Source organism: Myxocyprinus asiaticus, chromosome 38 (assembly GCF_019703515.2).
Source record: "Myxocyprinus asiaticus isolate MX2 ecotype Aquarium Trade chromosome 38, UBuf_Myxa_2, whole genome shotgun sequence".
In the NCBI taxonomy this organism is placed as follows: Eukaryota; Metazoa; Chordata; class Actinopteri; order Cypriniformes; family Catostomidae; genus Myxocyprinus; species Myxocyprinus asiaticus.
This window is the reverse complement of record NC_059381.1, coordinates 41,778,455-41,789,632: the sequence shown is the minus strand read 5'-3', so window position 1 is coordinate 41,789,632 and position 11,178 is coordinate 41,778,455. Positions and strand designations below refer to the sequence as shown.

The window sequence follows — 11,178 nt, the reverse complement described above, 5'->3', positions numbered from 1 at the left end:
TTGAATGGCTTGAGGCTGTCAGTGGTAGATAAGTCATAAAACAAACAGACCTACGGAAAATCAAAGTCTGTCATTTTGAAGATGTGCGACCGTGTGCTGGAATATAAGGGTTGTCATTATAAATGTCTATAACTGGCGACTTCACCGAGTGACTCTTGCTCAACTGAATTCAGTGCGCGTTCTTAGGATTGTTAGTGATTAAATGCAAATGTGGTTAAAATCAAACGTCATATTTATCCATCTAATTTCTTTATTGGAGGGACTGATAAAGCGCAGGATATTTTCTGGACCTTTTTAAGTCGTCATTTTGATTTGTATGGCGCTTTTCACACTAAAAGCAGCTTTACCACAAATGATCTTTAAAGTCCTCGCTGAACAGATTAATTGAAAATCGTGGCTTCAAATTATTTGTCTTTAGGATCGAGGCAATGAACCCAAAATTCCAAAACTTTTAGCTTTTTCTTCCAGTAGTCGAAATATTAGGCATAAGTTAATACATGGCAACGACGTTCAATTTATAGGCTATATTTTGGGACAACGCCTCATAAATTACAACGTTGTTTAGTTCATAAAATTCATGGGATAATTAGTATAGTCGTTTTATTTTTTATTAATTTAGGTGTAAGTGATTGGTTTGTATTTGCTTTTTGCAAAATTACGTCAACCGTTTTTTTTTTTTCGGTGGCCGCTTCATGCCGCATATAGTTAACACACGTTTTGAGAACATGTAATATCTATTAGGGTACTGAACTAAATATTTTGTGAACATTCATTCTCTTCAAATTACCAGACAATAACCATTTTTAATTAAAATGGTTATTTCATTCGACCTAGATTAATGTTCTTTCATGACACGATTCATATATATATATATATATATATATATATATATATATATATATATATATATATATATATATATATATATACATATTTTAATATGTCGCTAAAGCAGCTTTACAGTATTTTTAAAGTAAACATTGCTTATTCTTATGGTGCCCCTGCTACCTTTCACATAGAGGGTAGAAAAGAGAAGAGTAAGAACAGTAGAGTACTTTGTTTCCATAATGTACAATGAAATTTTCCCACTGATCTCTCCTTACATTCACAAAAACAGCAGCACCGTCACACTAACAGTACAAGAAATAAATGTAAACTACAGTATAAAAAGAATTTGTAGTGAATTAAAATGTTAGGTTTGTATGTGTACTTAGGCCTATGTGTAAATGTAGTATATAGCCTACAGTATGCTAACTATAAATAACCACACAGGCTGACTCTGAGTCTTTTGTGTACTGAAATGTTCATCTTACCATCAACCATCACGTGATTCCTTACCTCTATCAGTCTGATTGAATGTACTGCTGCTGTGACGTCATCCAGGCGGCGTGTGGGTGTGACGTCATCCCATCAGTCAGATACAGGCAACGGGGCCGCATCTCCGCACGCATACACACTTGAACATTGCTTACAAGCATGGAGGCGATTTAATTCACAAGAAAAGGAAACAAGCTGCCTTTCTGAAAATCGACCCGTAAGTCTTCCTTCATCGCTTTTCTACAATGTTTGTTTGGAACTTTTATATAGCAGCACTTCTAATGTTACTGTGTCCGTATGATGGATGCTTGTGTTGTAGTATTTCTCATATGTAGTCTCGTTGGATGATGTCGTCTTCTATAAATGAATACAAGTAAATGGGGTTCAGAGACTTACAGAACAGACTTGAATAACCTCAGTAAAAACAGTCAATAGAAATGTTTGAATATGACAGGCGTGTGAGTGCAGGTTAAAACATGAGTTATTTACACCGCTTCAGCTCACGGGATGTCCAGCCGGTGGTTGTTTATAGATACTGCGTTAATATGTGAATGTTTCCCGAAGGACAGGATCAATATTTGAACAGTACAGAACTGCGATGTTTTTTGGGCATTGTCACTGTCTGTAAAAGTTTGAGTGTTAGTATCAGTATAGTAGATCTATACTCAATGAAATGTACTGAACTATCTGGCCTGAGTAAATGCTCATTGTTCATTTGTTCTGCAGGAATGGAACTAATCCACTTTCATGATCCGCACTTCATACTTCACGTCAGTTTTTGTAAATCAAAAGCAGTTTGGACATGTGATTATTATTAATATAATGTTTTTTTTTTGGGGGGGGGGGGGTTGTTTTTGTTTTTTTGTAGTAATAGTAGCAGCAGTAGTAGTAGTAGTAGTAGTAGTAGTAGTAGGCTAGTGCTAATAATAATAATGGTAACACTTGACGACAAGTTTCCATTTGTTAACATTAGTTAACATGAACTAACAATGCACAATACTTTTACAGCATTTATTAATCTTGGTTAATGCTAATTTCCACACATACTAACACATTTTTAAAATCAAAAGTTGTACATGTTAACATTAGTTAATGAACTAACATGAACTAACAATGAACAATTGTATTTTTATTAATTAACATTACAAATAATAAAGGCTGTAAAAATATATTATTCATTGTTTGTTCATGATACCTAATGTATTAACTAATGTTAACAAATGGAACCTCATTGTAAGGTGTTACCATAATAATAATAATACTAGCATGTTTATTTTCAGCAAAGTAACAGTTGCTACTAAAGACCAATAGTCACACTGTACACAAAAAAATTATAACACACATAATGATAATAGACAAAACACAGGCAACTTAGGCCAAAAATTCAAAAGAAATAAAAAAAAAAGTCATATTTAGCATAATTATTGCTCTGCTTAATGATAAATAAATATCCATATTATTTAGTGAATACGTCGGTAAAGTGTCTTTCACAGTGAGTGTGTAAGAACTAAACACTCGTAATCTAAATTAACATCAATGTGCGGTTGAGACCTTTTTATCAAGAGAGAAAATTAAAATGATGTCATTTATTTGTCTTGGAAGGCGTATTTTTTCTCTCTCTTTCAACATCTTTGTTTGTTTGTTTGTTTGTAAATCAAGTTCTATTAAGGGGACAAGTTAGATAGTCAGCTACAGATGTTTAAATGAACAAGTCATGTTTTATTTGTAGCCCTTTTCAAAGTACACAAAGTTAACTTGAGAGCGCGTCTGACAGGTTGGACAGAGCATGAAGAACGAGTATAATTAAGGTTATGGCAAATATATGCAAATACATGACCTCCTTATCAAACATCATCACTGAATTTTGTCTTTTTCTAAAGGACCTATTAACCCGACTTTTGAATCCTCACCGACACCGTGACCTTCATCCAGCCTTCTGCCCTACATCAGTTTATTGCATGGTGTTTAAACAATGTATGAAATAATATATTACACACGTGACCTACATCCATTTGCTTTCATTTATCTACAATTAAGGTACCGGTAGGCAAATTTTTAAAAATGAACTTTGAGGCATATTCTCAAATCTCCATATAAAGACATTGAGGACACCTATATTAAATCATTTTACTACGCATGAATGATTATTAAAGCAAATGACCTCATTTAGCAGATTATGAAACAGTGTTAAATTCAACTGCAAATCTGCGAGAGAGCCAACCCGCTTTCAGTCTTCGCTGATGATGGTGTTTTCCTTCATTTTCATTTGGGAGACTCTTTTAAATGTACTGTAAAGAAGTGCTTGAGGTCTTGTGTCACACTGTTAAATCTTAATGTCTCCAGTACCTGTTGGCTCATTAGATAAGAGCAAATGCTCACTGTGAAGTGAAGTGTCCAGTTATTCTACGGGTTTCCCGGTAACGTTGCAATTTAAATTTAAAAGATCATCTTCACTAACGTCGCACATTATTTGACCAAACATGGAAATGTCATGTTATCTTGTCGCTGAAGGTTACTAAATATTACCGTATTTAAAATAATAATAATAATAATAATAATAAAGCACTGTAAGATCTATGTTACGCCACTAGTGGTCCCAGATCATGCTCAGCTTAATAGAGACCGATGAAAGTGACCCAAGAAAATGCATATACAATTATTGCACGCGATCTAAGTCATTATAACGGTTATGTTGCTTTGGCTGCACTTAACAGGTGCACAGAACAGAGTTAAAATGACGGGCATCAGTATTGAATACTCACAGATCTTAATATAGAGAGACACAGTGCAATGATAGTAGGCACTGTGCTAGTTTGTAGCCTTGCTGCCATTATGCAACATGCAAATTGTGACTGCTAAACAGACTATAGACTTCTGGAGCCTATATAAAGCAGCCATTGGAGGAAGGAAGAAGAGAATGATGATGAGAAGGGAGGGAGGGAGGGAGAGAGAGAGAGAGAATCGCTCACTCTAATCTCTTTTATTAATGATATTTTGTTTATTTGTTTTAGTTCTAAACTATTGCAGGGTAGGCCTACATATCTTTATGTTTAATCTGTGATATTAATTAGGACATATCATCTTTTTATTGCCATTAGGTATACTTATTAAAGTAAGCCAACATAAAGTTATAGCCTGCCGTATTTTCCGTCATTTAAATTGAGACCTATCACGTCTAAATTTGTCTTTTGTTTTAAATGTGAATTTCTTCCAGCACTTTTTTATATTCAGTAACAGTGTACAAGGACTTTCCAATGATAAAAATACATGAATACATTTATTAAATGTCTATTTGTCTCTGATAAACGATGCAAGAAAAATATATTTAAGTTGTTTGTAAAGGGCTTGCTAGTGTTTCGAGGTTTCGTCAATTTGCGAACGTTTTTACGTGCTACTTAACTAACGATTCTTTTGGGAAACGTGCCGTACTAATTTACTGGCGATTTACGTTGTACTCGGTGCTTCGCAAACACAGCCTTCAACATTTCCAAACAAACAAGCAAATAATAAAAATAAAAATACATAAATAGCGTTATTGCTGTCATTGCAATTGTAAAGGATATTACTTTATTTTGTTTTTCCCAAATTCAGACGTATTCACTCGACCAAGAAATATTTGATATTGCCATGCAGTATTTATTTTGTATTATTATTTAATTATTTTTGTTACAATCAAAATGTCTAACAAGTCATTTAAGAAAACATGGTGACCGAAATATCGCTTCTCTGAGTCTTCAGTCTTCCATAGCCTAGTTATGATTAGAAATATCACAGTCTAATAAAATAAAAGAAAATAAATAGGCGCCACTAACTTGAACAAAATCAAACATAAATCCACATGTGAAAGCGAGATGTTCTTGAAGTGTCGAAGAAACTGCCACAATGATCTCATATTATATTTAATTGTAATGGTCATTTCATATCAAATTTCCAGATAGAACTTATTGTTTGCGCGATAGAGGTGATTTTCGTTGTTATATGATTCATATTCTTGTATTATTGCATTTATAAGTCATTGATTGGGTATATAAAAAAATATTTGTTGGTGAGTTTCATAAAGCATTAGTCAATAAAGTGTTTTTCATCAGAACATAAATTGGGTCGGCGGGTTCTGGTACTATTGCTTGAATAAATAGCCCACATAGGTGTGCCCATTTTAAAATACTGTGCAACATTGTGCATGCGTAACATTTAGAATGAACCCTTACAACACAATTACACATAATCACAAGTATCGGACTGCATTCTGGAGTTTTCGTGTCTGGGCCTACCACTGCGGATAAGGTGATATTTGTGTTTGTAAAATGTCTGGGCAAGTGGGTTTTTCCCCCCATAACTTTATTATAAAAAATTCACAGATACAGGCCGCATGTGCATATCATTTCAACTTTCATATAGGCTACATTAAATCACACACACACACACACATGTTGGTGCAGCTATCATTATGAGGACTCTCCATAGACATAATGATTTTTATACTGTACAAACTATAGATTCTATCCCCTAACCCTACCCCTAAACCTAACCCTCACAAAAAACTTTCTGCATTTTTACATTTTCAATAAAACATCGTTTAGTATGTTTTTTAAGTGATTTGAATTATGGGGACACTAGAAATGTCCTCATAAACCACATTTATAGCATAATACCCTTAATTACCAGTTTGTAACCTAAAAAAAGTCCTCGTAAACCACTTAAACCCGCCCACAAACACACACACACAAACAAACAATCAAGCAGACAAACAAGAAGGAAGGAGGGAGAGGGTACATAAATCTCATTTTAAACATCACTGAATGTGGGCAAGTGGGTATCAAATGTTTCCTCATGTAGGTAAGAACCTGATCTCTTGCTCAGAGTCACGCACTGCACCCCGAGACCATGAACAATACAATATTCCATCTGGCAAAGTTTCCGACACAAACTGTTGCCAAAAGCTCGGCCGAGATATATTAAAGGAAAAAGTTGAGTTGTATGTATAGAAATGATTGTGCAGTGTGGGTGGGACTGACACTGAGAGCGGGGAGGGGAGGATGGGTTCTGTGCTGTGGGTTCACACAGAACACTCACTCTTCAACATGATTACCTGCAGTGTTTTAAAGAAAATAGTGTATGAAAACTCCACATATTTATTAATCGGAGCATGATCGTGGATTGTTCTTATATGACACCACCGGGAGAGGTTTTGTAACACGCATGATTGTTTTGAAGGTGGAACGAATTTGGACATGGCCTCATCTTTTCATCTGCCGAGAAGCAACAGTACCAGAGACACGTTAGAGAACACGAGCAGCGAGTCTTCTGACAATGAAACTGCAGGTAAGGACACGTCACATTTCCATATTCATCCATACATTAAACTTAATCTATTAACACGCTTTAAATATAAGCAGCCTTATCTGACTAAACTCATACATTTAATATCCCTGCTATCAATCGTTTTGTTTTTAATACATAGATATAATTTACTGAACTGTCTAACTGATTTCTTCCGGCTTCATTTGGCAATAGAAAGCTTGCAGTGCTTGTTGTACATTCGACCGCGTGCTGCTTTGCATCGGTAAACCATTATAAACATAGGATACTTTTAATTATTAGAATTGTTCCGTTCTAAAAATGAGAATAGGCTATCTACTAGACTATCTGTGGATATCTGTTTCGGGTTAAATCTGTGTATTAAAAATTGTGCGTTGTCGCCTTGATCATAGAGACATTACCCCAAAAGACAATACCAGCAAAAATAAATAAATAAATAAATTGACTCTGTTGATCTATCTGACCGCCTCAAACCTTCCCATCATCTATTCTAGCGGCTGTGAACAACAGTGAGTCGGGCCTGCATGGGCGACTTTTCTTTTAACTGGCCATAACAGTCATAAGTATGGTGTGCAAACCGGTCTCTTTTAAGAGGAAACACTTTTAAAATAAGTTCAGTCCGTGCGAGCAAGCCATCAGCTTCTCTTCTGTGCGCTATTCAACCGACTCCTGCTTCAAACCGCTGCGACTGAGCACAGATATCAAGTCCGATCTCATCTCCGCAGAAAAGGAGCGGTCTGTCGAGCAGAGAAGTGACGATGGACACGCGGATGACTCCAAAAAGAAGAAACAGAGACGGCAGAGGACTCACTTCACCAGCCAGCAGCTGCAGGAGCTGGAAGCCACTTTCCAGAGGAACCGATACCCGGACATGAGCACCAGAGAGGAGATCGCCGTGTGGACCCACCTCACAGAGGCCCGAGTCCGGGTAAGCGAACCCTCTCGACAAACCATACAGCTAATGTTTCAGACAATGTAACTTTTCGGATCATTTGCAAGCCAACATTGAAATAATCAAAAAGATATTCACCAATGAAGTAATTACAAAATTATTATTTGCAAATTAAACATACAAAAGGAGCCTCTAATTAGAGGAGTATTATTCAAACGGTTAACTCAGTTGCTTTTATGTTCATCAGTTTTACAAAATGACATGTCATGTATTGTGCATTGTTTGCTTGTACGTTCTGCAATTTTGCGCCGATTATGAATTTAAAAATATGTCCTTATTCATTTACGAAACTTAAAGAAACAATTGAACATATTTAAAAATGTATAGTATCTTTTAAAGTATCTTTTAAACAAGTTTCATCCCACACTATTCTAGAACCATTCTGAACCACGTAGTAATTCTGTTAGCAAATAACGGACGTTTTATTGTTGGCTTGATTGGAATGTAAATGAAAAACAGTTTATGACTCTTTCGCATTACATTCGTGTTTAAATACTATTTTTTAAGAGCTTATGCTTTTGGTTTGAAAAATGTCTCGTTGAAATTAGAAGTATTCACATACCAAATGTAAAAAAAATAAATAAATAAAAAAAAATAAAACAATCAAATAAAAAAATGTAACATCGCATGGCGCATGAGTCTTGCTCTACAGTACCCAAACAAAATAAATAATACGCACGAAGTTCATGATTACATTACATTGGTTAAATTTTAGAGAGTTTAATAGACTGTAATAATTATTTTGGCTGCTTGGCTGGAACAAAATCTGTGTCAAATACAGAATACATTAAATTTAATCTAAAAAAATGATTAGGAACAATTACAGGTAACAATGGCAGGTTAGCACGTTTTACAACGTACATTTTATCGTGTTATTCATGTGTTTGTAACACTGCGCGCAAAAAAAAAAAAAGTTGACTGCTCTCAAGTGTTTCTAACGTATAGTGCAAAGTGGATGTCTACACCTACACTGCACAAAGCGGTAAACCTGCAATTGTAATCTTAAGAAGCTATTTCTACTTAATCTTACCGTTAAAATGAGTTTTTCTTGTATAACCTTGTATACGGTTAATTTAGTGATGTTAAATAATAGCCTACATATTTTTTACTTGAATAAAACCTGTTCATTTACATGTTACCAAATAAAGCACATTTTAAAAATTTATTTTAAAGTTTTTTTTTTCTTTTTTTTTTCTGTGCATCACTAGCGAAATGAAAGTTCTTCGCAAAATGCTTCACAGTAGCTATTAAAAACATGTTAACCTAAAAAAAAAATTGCTTCATGTTGTAACGTCAATTAACCGTTTTTATTTGTCATAAATATTATTTAACATCACTGAATCAACCTGCATATATTAGGTTACACAAACACAACTCATCTGATCTATCTGTGTGTCTAATATGGAGTATTTTTATGCTAAATTTTTATTTTATTTTTTTCGTTTTTTGTCTTTTTAGGTCTGGTTCAAAAACCGAAGGGCGAAATGGAGAAAGAGGGAGCGTAATCAGCAAATGGATTTGTGTAAGAACAGTTATTTGCCCCAGTTCAGCGGCTTAATGCAGCCTTACGACGACGTTTATCCGGCGTACACCTACAACAACTGGACCAACAAAGGACTGACTCCAACCCCACTGTCCACCAAGAACTTTACCTTCTTCAATTCCATGAGCCCTCTCACGTCCCAGTCTATGTTCTCAGCCCCAAACTCCATCTCGTCCATGAGCATGGCGTCCGGAATGGGACACTCTGCCGTGCCCGGCATGCCCGCGACGGGCCTGAATAACATCGGCAATCTCAACGGCATCGGCAGCGCCACGATCAATTCCGCCATGAGTTCGTCCACATGCCCGTATGGGCCTCCGGGCTCCCCGTACAGTGTGTACAGAGACACTTGTAACTCCAGCCTTGCCACATTAAGACTGAAATCCAAGCAGCATCCATCTTTTGGATATAGCGGCTTGCAGAGTCCCGGCTCTAGTCTGAACGCGTGCCAGTATAATAGCTGACGAATTAAACCGCAATAAACGGATAGCTGGACCAATGACAACCGTACTGGATTAGGTGCAATCGGCATTTTCAAACGGATTATGCGGATTGTCTGTTTCTGAACTTGCACAACAATTCAAATGTCCATTCTTATGGACTTCAGCGTTATGAAGACAATTATATTCACACATTGTACATAAATTATAACGTGGAACAATGGGACAACATTTGAAAATGGGAACAATTGGTTTGTCAAAGCACGAACCTGTCATTAGGCCTCGATCGCCTGCTATAGTCTTAAATCGTGTTTGTGAGTGATGTTCTCTTGTATTTCATGTCATGCAGAGGTGGTGTTGATCTCCTGGACTCTCATTCACAATCTGGATTCTTTCCTTGTAGTTGTTTCATTGTCTCGGTAGATTTACCGCATGCTTATTCCGAGTGAAAAAATATTTTGTATGAAATTGTATGAATGTGTAGACTAAACAACAAAGCTATAACTTTATATTGTACTCATGTTGATTGAAAATTGTGCTTGTATGTTTATGGCAATGTTTTGAATAAACCTACAAAAAAATAAAATAAAAATAAAAATAAAGAAGAAGAATTTCTAAATGTTTCTTTAAGATAATTATGTTCATCTTGTGGGCTATGAGCTTGATTATTTGAAAAACAAAATTGACATGAACTTTAAATGTAAAAAAAAATCTGTTAAATAATATTAAACGGCTTACCTATTACATTAGTCGACCAATGTTCCGAGATTTTGGGCTAAAATAGCAGAGTTATAAATAGCATGTTTAGGCTGATAACAGAGTTCGTATTCTGAGCATCTAACATTTTAAGATGAAACCATCATGATTTAGTGGGTGGGAGCAAACTGTTATTTTCTCCTGTGTTTTGGTTGTATCGTTTGTTTTTTTAAATGTCTTAACAGAGTCAAACCTTCGCTTTTTCATCTCACACATAGGCCCTATTGTAATGGCGTGTGTGACATTGTCATTGATATTTCATATGGCTTGTTTTAATGCTTAAGCAGATAACTGTGTTATGTAGGCAGGAGAAAAAATGCAAAAACCATTAAGGGAATTCCTATCATGCTTTTTCAACATTAAGTGACTGTTTTTATCGGCTCTGTGTACTCAAAAGGTGATACAAAGGAGAAGGTCTGTCGTAACTAATTGTTTCTTTAATACTCCTGATCCTTTTCCACTGATATTAAAGCCTTTAATTTCCTAAAAAGGTCGACTACGAGAGGCCAGTGTTAATGGTCACTTCCTTTAGTTTGGGCTGTTAGTCGAACAGAATGAATTCCCGCACAATGTTGACATGCCTTTTCAAGGATACGTTAAACCCATTCCCCAGTTCAAACAAGAGTCTGTCTGCATCACACAGGTCGGTCCAGGAATGTATAGACCTATACTAGAAAACACAAACCAGAAACTTGTGTTGGCTTGTGTTAGTGCCACCACATTTACACTATATTAACTTGAAAATATTCTCTTACAGCGATGATTTCGAGAAGGTTTTCAACTGATCAGGTTAAAAGTAAAATGTAAATAGTAGCTTAATACTCTTTTATTTTTTTTGTAGTCCGCTATCA

At 35.6% G+C, this 11,178-nt stretch overlaps 1 protein-coding gene across 2 annotated transcripts; it reads left to right on the top strand.

Moving 5' to 3' along the window:
* Nucleotides 1–1,417: 1,417 nt before the first annotated feature.
* Nucleotides 1,418–10,173, top strand: LOC127429155 (pituitary homeobox 1-like). Of its 2 annotated transcripts, XM_051678021.1 has the most exons (4): nucleotides 1,418–1,534; nucleotides 6,532–6,639; nucleotides 7,362–7,564; nucleotides 9,047–10,152. In XM_051678021.1, the coding sequence occupies exons 2-4, from the start codon at nucleotides 6,549–6,551 to the stop codon at nucleotides 9,593–9,595; spliced, it is 843 nt and encodes a 280-aa protein (XP_051533981.1). In that variant the 5' UTR covers nucleotides 1,418–1,534; nucleotides 6,532–6,548; the 3' UTR covers nucleotides 9,596–10,152. The 2 variants fall into 2 exon arrangements, with proteins under 2 accessions (XP_051533981.1, XP_051533980.1); XM_051678020.1 differs by lacking the exon at nucleotides 1,418–1,534 and having other exon boundaries at nucleotides 6,394–6,639; nucleotides 9,047–10,173.
* Nucleotides 10,174–11,178: the final 1,005 nt, after the last annotated feature.